The 21,568-nt window shown below is 38.2% G+C and overlaps 2 protein-coding genes across 3 annotated transcripts; one reads left to right on the top strand and one right to left on the bottom strand.

Annotated features, from left to right (window-relative positions):
- Nucleotides 1-4,483: 4,483 nt before the first annotated feature.
- hccsb (holocytochrome c synthase b) lies at nt 4,484-8,691 on the bottom strand. The gene is made up of 8 exons (XM_087788113.1): nt 8,589-8,691; nt 6,296-6,416; nt 6,163-6,210; nt 5,769-5,902; nt 5,534-5,682; nt 5,270-5,389; nt 5,121-5,207; nt 4,484-5,049 (listed from the first exon to the last, which is right to left on the bottom strand). Exons 2-8 carry the CDS (start codon nt 6,405-6,407, stop codon nt 4,848-4,850), a joined length of 852 nt encoding a protein of 283 aa, XP_087644239.1. The 5' UTR covers nt 6,408-6,416; nt 8,589-8,691; the 3' UTR covers nt 4,484-4,847.
- Nucleotides 8,692-10,272: 1,581 nt separating this feature from the next.
- Nucleotides 10,273-20,407, top strand: LOC148082063 (polypyrimidine tract-binding protein 2-like). Of its 2 annotated transcripts, none has more exons than XM_087789163.1 (14): nt 10,273-10,377; nt 11,221-11,248; nt 12,157-12,217; nt 12,712-12,884; nt 12,989-13,129; nt 13,198-13,353; nt 13,503-13,613; nt 14,748-14,946; nt 15,069-15,184; nt 16,542-16,575; nt 16,982-17,074; nt 18,215-18,431; nt 19,406-19,483; nt 19,551-20,407. In XM_087789163.1, the coding sequence occupies exons 1-14, from the start codon at nt 10,370-10,372 to the stop codon at nt 19,678-19,680; spliced, it is 1,545 nt and encodes a 514-aa protein (XP_087645289.1). In that variant the 5' UTR covers nt 10,273-10,369; the 3' UTR covers nt 19,681-20,407. The 2 variants fall into 2 exon arrangements, with proteins under 2 accessions (XP_087645289.1, XP_087645288.1); XM_087789162.1 differs by having other exon boundaries at nt 14,748-14,958.
- Nucleotides 20,408-21,568: the final 1,161 nt, after the last annotated feature.

Raw genomic sequence — 21,568 nt, 5'->3', positions numbered from 1 at the left:
ATCCCCTCACACACATACACACACACACACACACACACACAGATAAGAGATAAGGCGTGAAACTCAAGGTCCAGGGTAATGAATCCGGCTGGAAGAGCTTTAAATACATTTTAATAGCTATAGATTTAATTGAAAGAGTTTTGTCACATAGAAAAAGAAAGATAACCTTTAATACACGGTAATACAATAACCTCAAGTGTTGCTGTTTGAGAGGCTGTTTCCTTTTTAATGGATTTTATTCTCAAACAATAAAACAATTACTTTTCCTCACAAAAGAAAATAATAAAAATAAATAAAATGAAAAAATAGCAAACAATCTTTTTTATTCATGAAGGCTTTTCCCTGATTTTCTGGGACTCTTGTGTTGCTCTCGGTGTTATTTTGATCTTTTTTAGTATATATATATATTAAGCGTGTTGTGACCCTGGTCTAGAAAAGCGCTCTATAAATATAAATTACTTACTTACTTACTTAAAATGTGGTTGGAAAAAAGGAGTAAATAAGTAAAAATACGTTTTATAAAGTCCCGACACCTTTTTCTACATAATATATAAGGATTGATAGCAACACATAACAAACATATCTCGTCTCTTATTATCTCATCCTATCTTATTATTGTATCGCACAACATGGTAGAGAATAATATGAATATATAACAATATAAATACTCCATTTATACAAATATATACTACATTATTATTATTATTATTATAATCTGGCCTGTAAATTCATACCATATATTATTTGATTGCAATACAGCCGTCAGCAATATTGTTTTTCCAGATCGATCACTCATTATACTCAGTTATTACACTTCATGTTCCATATTCTTTATTTTACTTTTTATTTTATTTTTAACTTTGTTTCATTTGTGTCTCCAGACTATTCCAAGAAGTCTCCACAGCTCGATACACACATGCTTTTCATATTTATCCGAGCGATGATTAAAATTAAAGTTAATGTACATCTCTGGCCGGGATTTTTTGAAGGAGAAAAAAAAAGAGTATTTTTATATAATTACAACAACCTAAAGGTATACCTACTCAAAATGTTTTAGATTCCCATTTTCTGTTAAAGTAGTGTGATTGTTAAAACATAAAATATGGTTAGTTTTACTTCTGAAGCAAAATATTATTCAGTAGTATTCAGACCAGGGCTGGGTCTAGACAGGCATGTATGAGGGGGCAGCCACAAATCTTGAGGGGGCATTGTGCTGTTACTTACTTACTAACATGTAAGTTTGAGGGGGCACAACATTTATTTGAGGGGGCTAGGCCCCCTCTTGCCCCTGCCTAGACCCGGCCCTGATTCAGACATTTATTCGTAAAGGAAAAAGTACTGCTTTTGGTGATTCTTGATGCTTCGAAATTGTACATAAAGAATAGAGACTGATTAGAATTTCAATAAATAAGAAAATAATACGAGACTGATGGTGTGAAACCTGCGAACGTTTCCATCTGTCTCTGATAAACGATCTTTGCTACCCCCCGCTGATACTTTAAATAATATTGACGTTCAGGCGGAGGAGAGACAGCTCCACTATGGTGCGTTTCAGAACTGCAGGAGAAATGTATAGATATTTTTTTTTCGATTATGAGATAGCGGTACTGATAAATAAAAGTACACATACAGGTGAAAGGTGTGTTGCCACTAAATCGTCTGAAGCCTGTGACTCACTAGAAAAACGTTGGTACGTCACTCAGACATCAGTTCAGCACCCTAGACAGCTCTAGTACACAGCAGTGGTGTGTTCAAGTGCAGCTCGTAAAAAATACTGATGTTGGAAAAACAAAAGAAAAACATCCAAACATGTGCTTTCACATGCCAACCTAAAACAGATAAGACAATAAATGACGTAAGGAAAGGTAAGAAACACATTTATAGGAATACACAGGCGGAGAAGGTTATTTCTAGAGCGTTTACAATCATTTCTAAAGTAATTGTATAATGATATATAAATGATCACATAGGAAAGCACAGTTTTATGAAGAATACTCCCAAATATATATATAAATATATATATATATATAAATTAACTTGTTTGCTGCTTATTTATGCTTTGCCTGTTTTTTTGTTTTGTTTTAGTGCTTGATTCCTTTCTCTTGCAATGATTTCTTGGAATGGTATTAGTATATTTTAAATTCGCGTTCAGTAGTTGTTTTATTTTCATGTTCAAGTATTGTGTGTTTGTAGATTATTTTTGGGATTGGATCATTAATTTTTTTAACGTCTTTTTATGTGGAGTCAATTTGGTTATTGATTTGTTTATCCAGTGAGTTTGTTTGTTTATCAACAAAAGTATTTTGGAGAAAAGTATTTGTATACTTATATTTTTGGTCATATTCTGTGTGTCTTGCACTTTGTGTTGATTGTTGGTAACACGTTCAGGCTGCATAAGGTCTTCAATTATTATTAAAATTTTATCTTTGGCATATTTTAATTTTAATAAATGTTGCCATCTAGAGGACACTCAGTTCCACTTCAGCTCTTAACAGTGCTGTTCTTGTTTTTTTAAGGTGTTTATTTCATTGCGTACACCAAGGAGATGATGTTCCCAGTGTGTTTATCCACCTGCGAAATCATTTAACAGGTTCTGAACGTATTGTCCAAGAATTTTCAGGGAATGTTGACTAAGTTACACCCCAGCTCGGGCTCTGAGGTCTGTGGATCAGAATCTACTGATGGTTCCTCGCACACGGTTCAGGACCAGACTGTTGCTCCTAAGCTTTGGAACGATCTTCCTCTCCCTCTGCGTTTGATGATCTACTGACTCCTTCAAGAAACATCTTAAGACGTTTTTATTTGTTCAGGCTTTTCCTTGATTTTCTGGAACTCCTGTTGTGTTATCAGTTTTATCTTGCCCTTTAAAGTATATACTTTATTGAATATTGTTTTTATTGTTTAAGCGCTTTGTGACCCTGGTCTGGAAAAGCACTTTACAAATAAAAATTACTTACTTACTTACTTCGGGAAATTGTTTTTTTTCCAATAGCCACAGCAAATACAGCAATTTTTCATAAAAAATAATCAAAATAAAATAAGAACAAGAACAAAGAGAAATAAAGATGGACAGCAGTTTGCCCAGTGATCTCAGCAACTGTCACCAGTGAGTCCAGCTTCATTCCAACCACAGAGTCAGCCTTTCTGATCAACCTGTCCAACCTGTTGACACTCCTCTTGGACACATTTCCACCCGAACACACCACAGCATAAAACAGGACACTGGCCACCACAGACTGGTAGAACATGCAGAGGAGCTTCCTGCAGATGTTAAATGATCGAAGTCTCCTCAGAAAGTACAGTCTGCTCTGAACTTTCTTATACATCTGGTCTGTGTTGCAGGACCAGTTTACTGTCCAGCCACACACTGAGGTACTTATAGTTATCAACTATCTCCACCTCGTCAACCTCTGATGGACACTGGACGTGGCTTTGTTCTGGACCTCCCGAAGTCCCAAGACCAGCTCCTTGGTCTTTGAGGTGTTCAGCTGCAGGTGGTTCCTCTCACTCCAGTCCACAAAGTCACGTCTCAGACTCCTGTACTGGTCCTCGCTGTTGTCCCTGATGCATCCAACAATGGCAGTGTCGTCATCATACTTCTGGACCAGACTCAGCTCTGAGTTGTAGCAGAAGTCTGAAGTGTAGATGGTGAAGAGGAGAGGGGCCAGTACTGTCCCCTGAGGTGCTCCTGTACTGCACACCACAGTGTCAGACGTGATGTCCTTCAGCCTGACATACTGTGGTCGATCAGTAAAATAATCCATAATCCAGGAGCCCAGACCAGGGTCCACATGCATCCGTGTCAGTTTGTCCTGCAGCAGAGTGGGTTGGATAGTGTTGAAGGCACTAGAAAAGTCCAGGAACAGGATCCTCACTGAACCGCTTCCTTTATCCAGGTGGGAGTAGGTCCGATGCAGGAGGTGAAGGATGGCATCTTCTAAACCAACTGCAGGCAAACTGCAGGGGGTCTTGCGCGTGCTGGACTTGTGGCCTGAGGTGTTTGAGGACCAACCGCTCCAGTGTCTTAATCAGCTGCGAAGTCTGTAATCGTTCAGTTCGCTCGGCCGGATCTTCTTCGGGACTGGAATGTTACAGGATGTCTTCCACAGGGTTGGTACTTTCCCCAGCCATAGCCTGAAGTTGGAGACATGCTGGAGAGGATCAGCTAGTTCAGCAGCGCAGGTCTTTAGCAGTCGAGCACACACCTTGTCAGGACCAGCAGCCTTCCCTAGAAGAATCCTCCGAAGTGCCTTTATTTTATTTCCATAGTTCTACCTGAATGATTTGAATCATGATAAAACACTTGGTTTCAACTTGAGTCATAACCGTTACTGGTATGATTCTTGTCGTCATATGAAATGGATCCCTGGCAGGGGAATTCCCTGGTTCAGTGCTGTGCCAGTTTAAATGCTATGCGCTTATGATGCTGATTACAGTGAAGAAATTAACCTTTGTGATTAAATCAAAACAGAACAAAAGAGCAAACGCTTGCACAATCATTTATTTCATTATAATACATCATTGTCTCAATTTGTCAAACCCACAATGGAAGCTCAGGTTTCCACTTGCAAAACCAAACCATCATATGTTAATCTTCAGGCTCAACAACAGGCTACAGATGCATCAACAGTATCGTGATCAGTAAGAAAAGAATGTAAGGAACAGAACTTTGAAAGAGAGACGGTATTTAGAGAATACATTTTTAAATAAATGGAAGAATGTAACCTTGTCTTGCTTTATGCGAGTTTTAAAATGTCAGGATTTCCTTTTGTGCCCGACGATGAAATTCAGGATTCTTGTCTCTTCTGAAGTCTGTTTTGTTTTGAGGAGTTTAATGTCACGCGGGTTCACGAGGAAGTCCAGCGCCACCACGTCACCTTCATGCGATCCCACACGGCTTCTAAAGAGTCAAAAGCGGGGCGCACGTCGAGGGTGGAGAAGTTGTAGTTCTCTTTATTGATTTCCCCGTCGTAGTAGTCGATGACGTAACGCACTTCCTTTCCACAGCGGTCGATGATCCAGTCGTGGCGGTCGAAAGGAAGCTCATAGCTGTGGAGGAACACAGTAGTTAAAACATCATGACCCACAGGAAACATGATGTAAGAAACAACTATTCTTACCCCATCCAGCTACGGATGCGAGCTCTCGGGGAGTATTCCTTAGCTTTGCCGCCGAACCTCTTGAGCGTCGGACCACACGGACACTCCCTTGTGGCGACAACAAAGTGGTTAAGGATGTGGTGTCATTTGTGTCTTCTCGAAAAACCTACCGAGCGTGAAGAGCTTCCCATTTGAGGATCTCGTGCCAGGCCTCCTCGTTGTTTTTGTTGTGGATCTTGATGATGTTGGACATGTCGCCTGCGTTGAGATCCTCGTCCCGCCAGCGCCAGCTAAACACATCACACACAGTTACTAACAATCAGAAGAACACACGGACGGGTGATCCAGACATTACCGAATGATTATTTCAACCTTAGAAGGCATATCATTGAAACCCAATAGTAAAATGAAAATGAGAGATGAAGTAAACAAACCCCTTCCGTAACATGGCGTTCCAGAACATCTGCTCAGACGGGTAAACCCATTTATTTTCTGAAGCGTGCCGTGGTATTGTGGACTCCTCACGGTTGACGGACAGGTTGAAGGGCTGGTCAGGAGCAGGGGTTTGATTTGGAGGAGGCATCTGGACACCACAGTGGGTTTAGATTAAGAATATTGAAAGTTTCTAGATGAAAGCCAATAATGGCTGCGACCACATATATAATCTACCATATTTGATGGGTCGATGTCACTGTTGGCTTTCTCTGCTTTCATGGGACACGCCACAAACTCGTAGGCTCTCTCTTGGTGGGCTGGACCCTCCTGCTTCTGCTGGTGCATGGGACAATCTGATGGAGGGGAAACTGAAGAGGAAAGACATACAGTATAGATTGGACTTCAAAATAAAAATCATGAAAGTTAACAAGTGGCTTAAGAATAACTCTGAACTATAGCGATGACTGTATATAGTTCTATAGAAAATATATACAGTCTAAATAGAAATATGGTCTAGATAGAAATTAAACATGTGCTGTCGAACACAAAAATATTTCACTTAACATATTATTTGAAATGAAAATCTTGCTTCAACCCCACAGTGATAGCTACGAGGACGACCACTCACCTTTTGCAGGTTCTGCCTTGTGCATAGGACACTCAGGGGGAGGAGAAACTAAAAAATAAAAACAGAAAATGTGTAAACACAAGAGAGTTTAAACCTCAAATAATCATGTTGGAATTACAAACAGCATTTCCACCTTTGACAGGCTGGTTCTCTTTGTTGTGCATGGGGCAGGCCTGAGGGGGAGCAACTGGGCTCGCCGCCATACTCACTGTGGGAGCAGAAGGCGTGGATTGTGTGGATCCCATTCTTCTTCCCTTGAGGGGGAAAAAAAAGTTTTACAAACTATGATATCAGAAAATCAGTTTGAGATAAACCCATTTCATTTTGATTGTCTGCATTAATGAAGGCCTACATATTAAAATGTTAAATATTCTATTAATATAAATGATCATTAAAATAACCAAATGTTAAACTGACATTTGTTTGTATTGTATTTAACCTTTTTTCGTTTTGCTAAGTTGCTTTTCTATTATTATTTAAAAAAACAAGTGTATTTGCTAACGTTTCGCTGCATGTAACAACATTCTTATGTGGATGTGAATGTATTGTTTATGTTTATTGTGCTGTTGCATTACTGTCATTACAGGGCCTCAGGATCAAGCTCCAACCTTATCATTAACAGTTCATTCAATTTTTCCGGAAAAAATAATAGGAACAATATATACAACGTTTAGAAAAAGTGTAGATAGAAAATTCAGAGAATTTCAGGGTTAACTTTTATTTTTCAATTATTTAATTTAAATGATTAGATCAATCTGATTCATATAAAACAAATCATTGTATTATTCTGATGTCCATTTATAATTATTTATTATTATTATTATCTTCTTTAATAAAATATCAACATTAATTTAATGTTCATCTTAATCACATTTCACTAAGCAATCTTAACAAACTATTGATTTTTTATAACTTTTTAAGTGACACAAAATTCAAACTGATTTAAGGTGCAACAACTTTCTCCAAGTTCCTTGAATACTACTTGAATAGAACTACTCCTTCACATAATACATTTACTGTAAAAATTGTGAGACATTTATTACAAGTTGTGTGTCAAATATAATCTTAATGCAACATATTTTTGAATAGTAATGATCACACAATAGTTTGTTACATGATATGACATTGCACATACTTACCTTAATTATCATTAAATTAAACAGAAAAAAAAATGCAAGAAAGTATGCAGCCTATGAAGGCCCTCAGTTTTGGAGTTAAAAGGTTTGACAGCTTTTTGTTGTTGAACATTCAAACACTGTTGTTACAGAAATGTGAGACTATAGAAGCCAGAAAAGCAGCTGAAGAACTGATTGTCACCATATTTCAGGGTTTAAGAGACATTGCACTTTGTCTACCATTTCTTTATTTGAGCTCATATAGAGGAAATGAACAAGCTCTAAGCGGGAGACAATACAGATGATACACAAGCTTCCTCACATACTCAAGTTCTTATCAAATATTTATGCAAACTGTACTTCGACTATTATGGAACAGAATCAATTCAAAAGTGTACACAATTACAATGATGTCACAACACAATCTGGATCTTATAATCCATGTGTTTGTGTCTTCTCATTTAGACTATTGTAACAGTTTATTTTGGTGTCTAAACAAGAAGCAGCTGTCTCGCCTGCGGTTAATACAAAACTCTGCAGCAAGATTTCTGACCTGCTCTAGTAGAAGAACTCACATTTTCCCGATCCTTAAAACTAAACTCTTCTCTGTCTTCCAGTTTCTTTCAGGATCAACTTTAAAATTCTGGTTCTTACTTTCAGAGCTATTCATGGTCAGGCTCTTTAATATCCTCACATCATGCTCAACTCCATAATACCAGTTTCAGTGCTGCTCAAGGTCAAAGGGACCAGGCTACAACTCTCGCCCTGCGCCTAAAAACAAGAAGCATGTCCCACACCTTCTATCAGAACCTTTTCAACGTTTGAAACTAAACAAGCTATGAAGCAGTCAATGTCTGTGATAACAACTCTTTCATCAGCATCATTGGTTTAACATTTACACTAGCCTCAGTGAGAGAATTGTGTTTCTTATCTGCATGTTCTTCACAATACAATGGTCTCAATATTAATGTTACAGTACATTTAGTATTTTAACTATTTAGAGGAAGTCGATAAACGATTGTTAACACGTTTAAATCAGGGTTATAAAGGTTAATATGATATATCAGGAAATAAAAGCTTAAGGTTGACATGACACAGTATGTACGTTTATATTTAATGATATAAACTAACCCATTATTAATAAAATGTGAATTCTGGTTCTAAACTCTTCATCATAATCCTCATAAGATGTACTGTTAGGATGGAAACGCTCGTCCTTTAGAAGACTCACCAAACGCCCTTCAATTCACATCAAGCGGACAATCGTACAACATGGCTGATCAAAATAAAACAAAAACAGAGATTATTTACCTTTTCAAATCCTATTTTCCAGGTGTTTGACCCAATGTCACAGTCAGGAGTTTTCACCGAGTGGACTTATATCACACGCCTGCTTCCTCTTCTTCTACGCTTCTGTTTTTCTTCTTCTACGACCTAATGTTTTTTGTTTTTATTAGCGCCATCTACTGATGGGAAGGGACACAACCAAAAACGAAAGCCGTTATTAATATTATTGGAACGTATCAATACAAATGATTAACTCCTTAAATAAATCAATGAACAAGTGACATTAGTATGATTAGTAGACACACAAGTATATTAAAAACTTAAATGCGAAAGTAAGAAGCCAAAGAGCGACAAACAGAGAGGCAAACAATAAGAAAGACTATTTCCAGTGAGAGAATAAATTTCAAGTTGAAATCAAAATTAAAAACAAACTAATACATAACAATTTTAACTTTTAAGATGACGGAGTTTTTCAAAGTCACGGTGTCATTTTTTTCTTTAATGGATAAAACTATACTACTGTATGAAGGTACTTTCTTATGTTTTTTTTTAATAAACATGGATTCATGTTATTAAATGTTATTAAAGGAAAATACATTTTTTTGGTAATTACTGTAGGTTTAATTATACCTATAAAACAGCGTCATCCTCTGGAATAGAGGTGAACTGCATTATTATTATCACCCACACAAATCTTTAAAATTGTGTCATCCTTGTTCTTTCTTTAAATTAAATCGTTGTGCGAATATCTGATTATGCTTCGTGTTATAATTGCATATTACAATGTTTTGTTTTACTTTTAAATACACCTAAACATTAGAACCTCACCTTCCACTTTAGAACAACTAAGTTCACAGGTCACTTATTGTATTTATCTATTCATATTGTACTTTATACCTTTAATCTTAATCTATTATATTGTATCTCCCCAACCCCACTATTCCTGTTTTGTGTTACTGTCAATAAACGTTTTCTGATTGTAGTGCAGAAATAATGTCTTCTATAAACAATACTACGGTACTTAAAACTCTTCACTGTCTTTCAGTGATCTGATCCAGCCTTACACCCCAGCTCGGGCTCTGAGGTCTGTGGATCAGAATCGACTTATGGTTCCACGCACACGGTTCAGGACCAGAGGAGAGAAATCCTTCCAGGCTGTTGCTCCTAAGCTTTGGAACGATCTTCCTCTCTCTTTGCGCTTGATGGATCTACTGACTTCTTTAAGAAACATCTTAAAACGTTTTTATTTGTTCAGGCTTTTCCTTGATTTTCTGGAACTCCTGCTGTGTTATCAGTTTTTATCTTGACCTTTAAAGTATATACTTTATTGAATATTGTTTTGATTGTTTAAGCGCTTTGTGACCCTGGTCTAGAAAAGCGCTATACAAATAAAAATGACTTACTTACTGACTTACTTACAACAATAAATATTAGTGCAGATGTTTTACATTATACCCTATAGATTGTAAAAAAAAAAAATCTTCTTTTTGTATTGCTTACACAAACTTAATTATTGTTTGTGTTTTTACTACCAGTGTTTATTATTATTATTATTATTATTTAAACATTTTCCAGGCTGTCCTTCATAAACCTTGACTTACCAGACAAATGTCAACAAATGGACACTTGAGGTCGCTGTTCCATCTTGTTACGTACTAACGCTGTGTCGCTAGTGTACCACAGCAGAAGAAGAGCAGTCTCTCTCAGCTCCACCATCTTGGCTCTGTGCGTCCGTTTCTTCCTTCATTGATGTTCCCGATCATCGAAGAACATTTCCTTCAAAATCGTTGAACTCTCTTCTAAACATGGACAGGTAACATTTTACTAGGTCTTTATCCACCTGTTTTTCTCTGACTGAGCCAGTTTTTTTTGTATCGCAAATAGATTCTTTATATAACGGATGTCAATGATAGTGTCATTATAATGGCTACCACAATAACAATCGTTGATACGACAGTCGGTGTTTTTCTCCACAAAACAAAATTCAGTTAATAATAAATGTATTAAAACGAAAAACATCGGTAAATTCGTCTTTTTAGATCTTTACGGTAGCAGCCGTTTGTACAGTTTGACACTTCTTTGTGCAGCTGCTGACAGGAAGAGAACAAACGTCACCTGTTTGACTTTTCAGGGATTCTTTTCAATGTGTCGCATTGAGAAAACGAGGATTAGGAATTTCAGAAATGTAATAAAAACAACAAGAAAAAAAACATAAAATCAATCTGGATTTTATTAAACATTTATTTTAATTGTTATAATATATAATTTGTAATTTCATGTGTCAACATTTTGTGTCATTATTATTTATTTATTTACAATAATACAATTGTGATTAAAAAAATGAATGCAATATATATTGTATTCATTTTTGTTAATATTTGTATTCATTTTTGTTGCGTGGGCTCCCATTGCGTAACATTCACAATGGCATCGTTAATTAATTTAAAGATGTTTTTGATTGATTTGAATATATTATTCACTTATTTAAAATGAAAATGATGATGTACTTAACTTAACCAATAATAATACCAATCACAACAACAATAATAATAAAAAATAACAATAATAACAATAATACAAATAAAAATAATATTATAATCGTCATCGTCCATAGATCCTTGAGACATGTGTATTTACTGGTATTTTGTTTTTTCAGTATCGGTGATGTTGCAGTTGGAGTGAAGGTGAGTTTATTGAATGTTTGCTAAATTGGAGCGAAATGTTATCACAAATATCTTAATAAGACCTTGATGTTAACATCCTACATTATAACTAACATAAAAAAAACATCATGTTGATATAAGATATATATTTATTGTGGTTATTTATTAAATCTCGCTGACCACTTATATGAATTATTTATCCATTTCATATATATTTAAACGATTATAAATACATTTATAGATTCTAGACTATAATGTATAAACTTACATACAGCACATTGTTACCCCCCCCAAAAAATAAATAAAAAATCATTGGAGATTATAGAACAATGACAATATTATTTACAGAAAAAAAACACATATGCTAACTCCAAAAAATAGTTTTTATTGTTATAGTACCTTATTCACTCAAGAATACTGTATTTCCAGCAAAGAAACATTTTCTGTTATTTATAAATTTTCCATTTGTTTTATTCAGATCATTTGGTTTAGCAAAGGTTTGTTTTATCCATGAATTGTATTTCCTCCACATTACATTTGAATAATTAAAATTGTATTTGTGTTTTTATTGAAAAACAAAATAAACATTTCATCTTATTTTACCAAATTAAATTTAGCATTGTTTTTATTTTGTATATACGTTTAGTCTCATTTTTATCCATCATTGTCATCTTTTACTTTGTGTCTCGCTGTGTTTCCCTCACATGATGAAGGCTTCCTCACAAAAAAATATTTTTTAGCTCGGGCGAGAATATAGTATGTCGAATAAAACTTTGCTGGGCCGGTCCACCCAACATATGGGTAACACAGTAGTCAGCGTGGAAATAAAATTTTGTCCCCAATTCAATGCCAATCGTTGCCAGGTTTTGGTTTGAAATTCAACTCGGCTGTTACTTCATACCTGGATGTGTCTGTTTCTATTTTGCCAGAGAGGATCCGATGAGCTGAGTATTTACAGCAACCCTAACTCCGGAATAGGCAGTTTGAGTGGTGAGTTTGGTTCCAACGGCTCATAAATATGATGAAATCAGGTGTTACTGAAAACAGAAAGACTTGTGACTGTTATTATCAGTAGGATTCTTGTGGCCGCGTATCATCGATCAGTTCACACTATTCATCTGTTTTTAAAGTAGAGAATGTCTTGCACCCTATTACCATGTACCGTATTGGAGTGTGATCATATCTTCTGAATTGATCTGTAAACAGGCCTGGAAATCAATACTTTTCATATAAATAATTTCATAAAAAAAATAATAGTTAGTTAATAATAATCAGTTTAAAAAAAGTAACTAAGTAAAAAAACATTTTTTCCATATGAATGGAAACCAAATCTAAGTCATCATAGCAACATAGATGGTTCACAAATATGAATATTATTTTGTTCTGGATGCAAACACACATTTTGACCAAAATAATTGGTGAAGAAATGCTTCCTTATATTTAAGCTTCTCGTTCTGTTACTGATTTGTTGACATTTGACTCAGATGGGACTTCCAACGGCAGCGAGAGTAAAAAGCAGAGGGTCGAGGAGGCGCCGCCGTCTCGAGTGCTACACATCAGGAAACTGCCTAATGAAGCATCGGAGACGGAAGTCATTGCCCTCGGGCTGCCTTTTGGAAAAGTCACGAATATCCTGACACTGAAGGGAAAGAACCAGGTAAATAAGTGCAATCTCAAAACGCCTTTAGAAAGTAAAAGAGCGAAGATAAACACATGGAGTCATTTTCTAAAGGCGTCATTAAACTACCTCTTGACTTTCAGGCGTTCTTGGAGATGGGCACGGAGGAAGCCGCCATCACTATGGTCAACTACTACACAACAGTTACGCCTCATATCCGCAACGTTCCAGTTTTCATTCAGTACTCCAATCACAAAGAGCTGAAAACGGATGCAGGAAATCAGGTGAGTTTCAGTCATTTGTTCGGACCAAGTTATGATTTAGATCACCTACAACTGGTTCTTGGCTTCAGAGGACACAGGCGGTTCTTCAGGCAGTGTCAGCTGTACAGTCCGGTGGATCGCCGAGTTCTGATATTCAGGAGGTCCTGGCCGCTGCTTTGAGTCCAGTTCTGAGGATAATCATCGACAATATGTTCTACCCTGTGACCCTGGATGTACTGCAGCAGGTAAATGCAGATTTAACTTCATCATGGTACATGAACAGATGCTATAACTCATCAGAAAAAAACGATTCCACTGCATCTAGCTTTACCATATAGAAACTTGAAATCAATTTAATGTGTTGCTAGTATTAATTATTGTGCTCTGCGGACAGATTTTCTCCAAGTTCGGGACAGTCATGAAGATAATCACATTCACCAAGAACAATCAGTTCCAGGCTCTTCTGCAATTCAGCGATCCTGTCAACGCTCAGCAGGCCAAGCTGGTAAGAAATGGCTCTTGTGCACGTAAAGACGAGTGCATGCTGTGTGATTTAGTGTCTCTCCCGTTTAATACCTTCAAAGAGAGGCTTAAACCTGGAGAGACACTAGAAAGTAGTGCTAATGTGTGCCATGGTGTCATGAAAGTTAGCTTTGGACTGGGAACTGCAATACGAAGTCGTCCATATTCAGTCGACATATTTAAGCTTTAACTTCATATTTGACCGCTGCTTAACCACAGACTTTAATGGTTTAACAGCCCCAAGGAGGTGCTTTAGCAGGGAGTGCACAGGTAAACCGAGAGGTGGAAGAGAAAATGTAGAGAGGAAGACAATAGTTCCGGTATTAAGACGTGGCTTTTGTTGAACAAAAGATTGATTTGAACAAAGAAAAAGAAGAAAATGATGGTTTGGTTTGTTTTTTAACTGGAACTTGATGGAATCACATGGAAATGATTGTGATACAGTTTTAAACTTAAAGGTTTTCAATTCACTTTAAAAAATGAAAATAGAGTGGAGTAAACTTGAACATCGATAAATCATTGGTCAGAAGTTGGGGACGGCAGCGTAAAGAACTAACTCAATGTTAAAACTTGTCTGGTAGGCTGAAGACCTTTGTTTGCAGTCAGTATTTGGAAAATAAGCATTTATTTATTAAACATTACACAAAAAACAACATTACTGCTTTGGATACTCAAGAAATAATGTTTGGGTTAACATATCATTTGTACGTCCTTGTAATGTGCAGGGATTCAACCAAAAATATAAGGGTTGAAAAACGGTTTATAATCTGATCCCTTTAATAACAAACCATCACATGACAAAACCTTAAATTTAATTCTTCATGGTAGACTTTGCACCATTTTATGCTTCCCTAAAGTCGTGTTAGGAGACAAAGACAAGTGCTCAAATCATCACGCCTCATTTACACGTCAATCCTCAATTTCAAGGGAGAGTTGTCAACCGGTGATTTGCCGGTTACACTAAATGTAGTGCATTTCCTTCTTTTTTTCCTTTAAATGCAATGTCCAATTGCAGACAAAAAGCAGAGATAAATATCAATTCATCTGTCGTCTAGAAATGTTTTCAGGTCATATTTTGGGAGCTTTTCTTTCTAACACCAGGCGTGTTCCCTTCCAGGCGCTGGATGGTCAGAACATTTACAATTCCTGCTGCACGCTGCGCATCGACTTCTCCAAACTGGTCAACCTAAACGTCAAGTACAACAACGACAAGAGTCGCGACTACACAAGGCCCGACCTGCCGGCCGGCGACGGACAGCCCAGTCTGGATCCCTCCGTGGCCGCCGCCTTCAGCAAAGATTCTAACTCGCTCCTCGGTAAGATCCCAGGTACATGCCACTTTCTTTCTTCTCCATTTTCCATTCATCGTTGTCGCGCTGATGCGTTGACGGCTGTGCTGCGGTGCGTGTGTGATCCTGCACTCTCTGTCCTCTCTCAGGTGCGCTGACCCCGTTGAGCGCGGCGGCGGCGGCTGCAGCTGCTGCAGGAAGAGTCGCTCTCGCGGGACAAGCCGGGTCCAGTGGGGTTCTGTTAGTCAGCAATCTCAACCAGGAGGTCAGTGACACAGACTCAAAAACGTTTCTGTATAACAGTACTTTAAGTACTTGAAGGATCTGTGTGTGTGTGTGTGTGTGTGTGTGTGTGTGTGTGTGTGTGTGTGTGTGTGTGTGTGTGTGAGAGAGAGGGTTATTCATCTCCGATTAGAAGCGTTGTCACGGTTTACAGAGTGAAGAACAACATGCTCTTAAATCACGTGGAGCTGCTCAAAAAACACTCAATTAGCTATAAAGCTGACGTTTTTGATTATGGAAATACATATAGTTAGAGATTGACTTAAACGTGTCAGCCAAAGACGTCGCCCTAATTATTTTGGATTTGTGCTCAGATATATAAAGTAAGTGACGGTAATGTGTATCTGAAAAGACACTTATGAACAAGCAGGGAAACTATTTTGGCATGTTTAGTTGATATCTTGTGGCATGAACTCAGGAAAGTGACACCACACCACAGCCTCTCGGTCACCCCCCCCCCCTGAGCTTAAATTCTTCTCCCTTTTCTCCACTTAAATGTTATATCTCTTTTTCTCTTTTTCATTTGAGTCAGATTTATCAAATCGGCAGCAAATTTGTCTTAATGTCTTTGTCCTCATCTGTCTCTTCTTTAGCTGTGAATGATTACAGTATCTTACCGAGTCATGCTCACCCCCCCCCCTCTCTCCCCCCTGGACATGAAGATACTGAATCATGTCAGACTTGAAGTGAAAGCATCTTCACGACTGCCTTCACGTCAACTCTTGCATGTTCATGTCCACCTGCTCTTAGTTCCTCGTCTCATGGCAAATGTTATCTCTTGACTCTTGACAGCGAGTCCCGATGCATGTCCATGATTCTGACTTTGTATTGCTGGTTATTTTTCTTTGACATGAATGCTATTTCCCCCCTTTTGCTTGTCCAGGATGAGAGTTTGTTCTGTAAGAGAACATTGATCCAGGTCACTCGCTGACAAACCTTCTGCATTTTGCCAGTGTACTGACCTCTATTTTATTTTTGTCCCCCTCCCATTTTTGATATTTCCCTCCACCTCCCCGATTGCATTGACATCCTTCTCCATCTCTTCTCCTCCCCTCCCTCCACTGTTGATGGGTGGTGTGTGAGTCCTCGACTCCTCCCTTCAACCCCTTTAACTTCTCCTCCTTCTCCAAATCCCCTCCACCCTTCTCTCACCACCTGCTTCTCTCCTCCATGACCCACCACTTCCATCACTCTCCGGGGGGAAAACACAAACTGCCATTCTTCCTACCTACCTTGGTTCTGGATCGATCTGTCCATCTCTACCTCCGCTCCGCTCCGCTCCGACTCTTCTACCTCTCTACCTGTCTCACGCTGCTTGTTGCTCTTCTCTCCCTCTAAAGATGGTTACGCCCCAAAGTCTGTTTACCCTCTTCGGTATGTTATCGTTGGCTCTCTCTCTCCTCTCTTCTAGCTGCTCTCTTTTTTTCTATTTTCCATCAGAAGTCACGTTATGACTATGTTATTACAACAAGTAACTGATGTTTGTCTACTGATAGTCGGTCACTAGGTAACCGCCCCTGTGTTTAAGTTAGTGTTAGCTCAAAGTTAATGCATGGTGAAGGGATTATACTGCATGATGTCTAATGTGTAGCATTTTTACAACAAATGAATAACACATCAATACAAAGGCCTCTCTTGCTTTTTCTACACATCTCTTACTCTACACTCTTCTACTACTTGTTCAGTCTTTGCTTATTCTCTCTCCTCTCATGTCCTTCTGTCACAAGCGTTTTTTCTGATCGTCTCTCTTTGCTCTTCCCCCACTGGTTCTTATGTGAAGGAGTGTACGGTGATGTCCAGAGGGTGAAAATTCTTTACAATAAGAAGGACAGCGCTCTCATCCAGATGTCTGATGCCAACCAGGCCCAGTTAGGTAAGGTGTCTGAGCTTCACCTCCCCATCTTCACCAGAATATACATGCATAGCGACTTATGCTTCCCCTCCTGATGTTGGACATGTGATGGACAATAAACCAATCAGCATGGTAGACCAATCAGAAGGATGAGTGTCGTTAAGCCCTTTTTACTTCATAGTGAGTTTTAATGAATTCTCAAACAGTCGTGAAGCGAAGCTTCATGAAGCAGTGTCATCCTTTTAAGTGCTCAGTAGGTGGCACTCTCAGTTTATAAACTATGTTTCATTTAAATTGCTGTAGAGCAGAGGACAAGAGAGCAGGTTGTGACATATGAGCATGAGTTGCTCCTGAAAATGGGAGCACTGTTTCATGAAGCTTCATAAGCAGATTACTGCTATTACTATTGCACACTGCAGGGGTCTTACTGAATTCACAAGTCTTTAAATAAACACATTGCAGGGTAGTTGAAGAGTAATACACAAGCTCAGAGCATGGTTCTTGAATGTAGTTGAATTGTAGCAACACTGTCTTTCATCATTATTGCCGCATCAAAACAGTTTAGCAATTCACTGAACTTTTATGAATAGTGTAAACAATAACATCCACTTATCTAAGCTTAAGTTGGCAGAGGCAGCAGCTTTTGTGAAGAAGTCTGTCTTCGGCTAGAAACCTCTGGCTCTTCTGGGGCTGTTCACAGTCGAAATGTGAGACCTTAACCCTGCTATGATCAAACTTAAGTTTTATAATGATGCACTTTCCATCTACACAGCAACCTCTGGTCAGTGTTATTTCACAGCAGCAGATGCAGCATTCTGCATTAAATAATGTTTGTTGCTTAGAAATACATTCTTGTTAGGAATTGTGAAGATGTCTCAAAACAACTGCTCAAACTGCTGCTGTGGTGGAGACATCAAGGTCCCCCATGTGTGAACCAGAATGAGGCACTAATACTAAGAAAAACTGCAAAAAGAGCTTAAAAATAAAGAGGATTAAACTTATGTAAAGTTGTTAAATTGTTATAAAAAAGTAAATGAGAAGGATTTCTTGCTCATTCAATACTGAAATAGTAAGAGAACAAGACAACAACCTGTATCGCACTTTATTTGTAAAAAAGTTCAGCCAAAAACTTCATCCTTCTTCTCTCCGTCTTGCCGATAGCGATGAGCCACTTGAACGGACAGAAGATGTATGGGAAGATCATCCGTGTGACACTATCCAAGCACCAGACGGTCGCCCTGCCGAGAGACGGTTTGGACGACCAGGGCCTGACGAAGGACTATGCCAACTCCCCGCTTCACCGCTTCAAAAAACCGGGTTCCAAAAACTTCCAAAACATATTCCCGCCATCTGCCACTCTTCACCTCTCCAACATCCCGTGAGTGTTGAAAGTCGCTCTGATGATGCTTCCACTTGTTCCCCAGAGGGAGTTAAACCTGATCCCAGTGACTCCTCTCCTTTGTGTGGAGATTGTCACAGGGACTTATTCAGATGAGTGGTACTTAAAAAACCTGTCTCTGGTGCTCCTCCTGTCTGACAGTTCAATTTAAATAACCTGGACATTTGGGATTCAGCAGATCCTTAATTCACTGAATATATGAATGGATGACTCCCTGAATCCTTTGGGAATGGAAGACGCTTGTTAACGATTCACATCTCCGGTCAGTCCTCTAATGAGCACAGACCTCACCACACGAGGAAAACTTAATAAAGAAAATTCAGTTTTTATGCCAGTTGACAAGTCAATGTCCAGGTGTTTTTAGTTGGATGAGCAGCATCAGAATTAAGAAATTGCCAGAATAAAGATTTTCCAACATAGCTTTGTGTATAAAATGACATTAAATAATTAAGAAAAATAAGCTCAAATAGTTATTTTATTGTATATTGTTTCATTTAACGTGCATTTTAATAAAAAAAAAATTTTTGTATATGTTTTCATTTCCATATTATGAGGTCAAGAAACACTAAAGGGACAAATCGAAAGATGGAACTTAAACAAGTTCCATGTTGACTTCATCTGGTAATAAATAAAACAGATTTCTTCGATTGTAATTGATAGTTGGCTGTCTCAAACATTTCTTCAGGCTCAGTCTTATAACGAATCATTTGAGCCAAAGGGCGGTACTTCGCCAAGTCTGGTTTTAAGTGGAACAAACACTGTCCAACTTTCTAACTAAATCAGTTTTCTGACTCAATAATTAACCCTCAACACTTCATTGCCGTCTCTTCGTCCAGCTCCCTCTCAGTGATCTCATCACTGAAGCCACGTGCAAATGTTCACGCCCACCTTGTATAAGTGTTAACACACAAGTGTTCAAAATGTGAACACACAAATCGAATCTTTCTCATCAGACAAGATGTCGGCGAGGAAGACCTTCGACTTCTCTTTTCCAACTCTGGCGGCACCGTGAAGGCGTTCAAGTTTTTCCAGTGAGTAATCTAAGCCGATTTTAACAAGTCCCGTCCACACGCACTAATCCCTTACCTTCATTGTCAGGGATCATAAGATGGCCTTGATCCAAATGTCAACAGTGGAAGAAGCAATCCAAGCCTTAATCGACCTTCACAACTACAGCATGGGAGGAAACCAGCACCTGAGGGTCTCCTTCTCCAAGTCCACCATTTGAAGGGTCTCTCCAGCTGCCCCTGATGAAATGAAAATCCATCTGCTCAGTGTTGCAGATCCCAAATTTTCCAACTGTACCTCTGTATTTCCTGTCAGCAAAAACTTTGACATGTTGATTGTTCCAACATCTGGTTCGATGTAGATCAATGTTCAACTCTTGGTTAGGAAGTTACAGAACTTCTGTGCCTTATTTGAGAAGATCAACCATCACCACAGTCAGGATCATCCATCCATAGCTCTGATGATGACGTGATTCAATCTTTGTGGACATTTCTCCTTTCTTTCGATGTGATCAATGATTTAGAGTTTTTAATGCAGAAAGGTGAACTTTGTGATCTCCGTGAGTTGGTGGTTGTCAGTGGTTTTTCTCAGCATGTTGTGTTGACATCTGGCATCAGAAGTCCACTGTGATTTGATTGTGGTGTCAGGAGAGGGCTACTTTGTTGGACCAAAGCTTCTGTGCCTTCTGTGTTCCTTTGATATTCCTGTGACTTTTTGGAAGAAACAAACAAAAAAAAAAACTCTTGTCAGGTCTGTCAAGTTAAATATGATGGTTGTATTTTTGGCTCATGTTATTTTATACCACAGACCAACATCAGGCTTCGTGCTGAAGAGACGACATTCAGAGATGTTTTATTTTCTGCAAAGATTTTTCCCGTTTGCAAATTCCCCTCTATGTTTTTTTGCATTTCCTCTGTAGCATGCCTAATAAATTCTTCTGTAGCGCCGCCTCTCTGTGTGTCGCAGTGACCCTGGTCTCGAAAAGCGCTATATAAATAAATATTACTTACTTACTTACTTATATTTCATCTGGAATCAGGAACACATAATTGGATAAAGGAACAGCAAATAATAACTATGAAACGACTATGATTTCATCACATGATTAAGTAAAACATAAAATCACAATTCACTTTGTTCATTAAAGCTGCTGCTAGAAAGCCATGCTTTGTTCAGGATTACCAAATAAGTATTATTTCTTTAGATTTCACTATTTTATTTACGTGAACCAACACAATTTAATCTTCATTTTCGACAATTTCATGTTCTCATTTTCTCGGCTTTAAACTTAAGTTTAAGCCCACACGATACTACAGGAGGAGAATTGAAAGGTTCCATCTAATCCGAGGTCTGGTCAAAGAGGAGTAGCAGTCGCACAGAACTAGTGATGTGCTGATGAAGCTTCATGAAACAGTGTCCCATTGTCCAGTAGGTGGCGCCCTCTGTTTAAAAATGATTAGAAAAGCTGTTATAAGCAAAAGATTAAAGAGTAGTTTAATTTAGGCGCTGCAGAAAGCTTCAAGAACAACGTTTTTTTGGAATCAAATGGCTCTCCGCCATTAGGATGGGATGGTTAAAATATACAGAAAACTATGCAAAAGTGTGACATAATATTAAGGCAATTTTGATAAAAATAAAAACATAGATTTAAGATTTAAATTGGATGTTCTCATACACTTCTACTTTAGATGTTCTGATGAAGTATCAATATAAAGTTCAATCAAATAATCAGAGTTTAGTTCGTTAAAACCAGGTTACTTTTTCCAAAACTTCAACACTCACTTTGTGGCCCTCAGGAACTCGAGCTCGTATGTTTCTGTTCTCATCCTGGAAACGATATGAAGATGACTGAGGAACAGACGCTCCAAAGGCACTGATGTGTTTTATAATAAGCGTTTTTAAAAACCAGCAATATGAATAATAACATTTCAGTTTCAAAGCAACGTTCAGTACAAAGTGCTTCAGAGGCTAAAGGCACAGGCCGGTTAAATAATTGGTAGAAAAGCACTGTGACATCAGATTATTAAAATGAATGTTTTTGGAAGTTCTTCAAAAGCGGAGCCACATGTTGTGTTTAACATCTCCATGGGATGGATCAGGATGTCACA

The sequence above is a fragment of the Callionymus lyra genome, chromosome 4, assembly GCF_982586985.1.
Source record: "Callionymus lyra chromosome 4, fCalLyr1.hap1.1, whole genome shotgun sequence".
Classification (NCBI taxonomy): domain Eukaryota; kingdom Metazoa; phylum Chordata; class Actinopteri; order Syngnathiformes; family Callionymidae; genus Callionymus; species Callionymus lyra.
The sequence above is the reverse complement of the archived record's forward strand: the minus strand, read 5'-3'. Positions and strand labels throughout refer to the sequence as shown.

Excerpts from the sequence above, each read along its gene's own strand:
- hccsb (XM_087788113.1), bottom strand. The coding sequence starts at position 6,407 with ATGGGATCCACACAATCCACGCCTTCTGCTCCCACAGTGAGTATGGCG. Across the intron at positions 5,208-5,269 it reads TGGGAAGCTCTTCACGCTCG|GGAGTGTCCGTGTGGTCCGA; the intron begins GTAGGTTTTTCG and ends TGTCGCCACAAG. Across the intron at positions 5,050-5,120 it reads CGCATCCGTAGCTGGATGGG|CTATGAGCTTCCTTTCGACC; the intron begins GTAAGAATAGTT and ends GTTCCTCCACAG.
- LOC148082063 (XM_087789162.1), top strand. Across the intron at positions 16,576-16,981 it reads AAGTCTGTTTACCCTCTTCG|GAGTGTACGGTGATGTCCAG; the intron begins GTATGTTATCGT and ends TCTTATGTGAAG. Across the intron at positions 18,432-19,405 it reads CTTCACCTCTCCAACATCCC|ACAAGATGTCGGCGAGGAAG; the intron begins GTGAGTGTTGAA and ends CTTTCTCATCAG.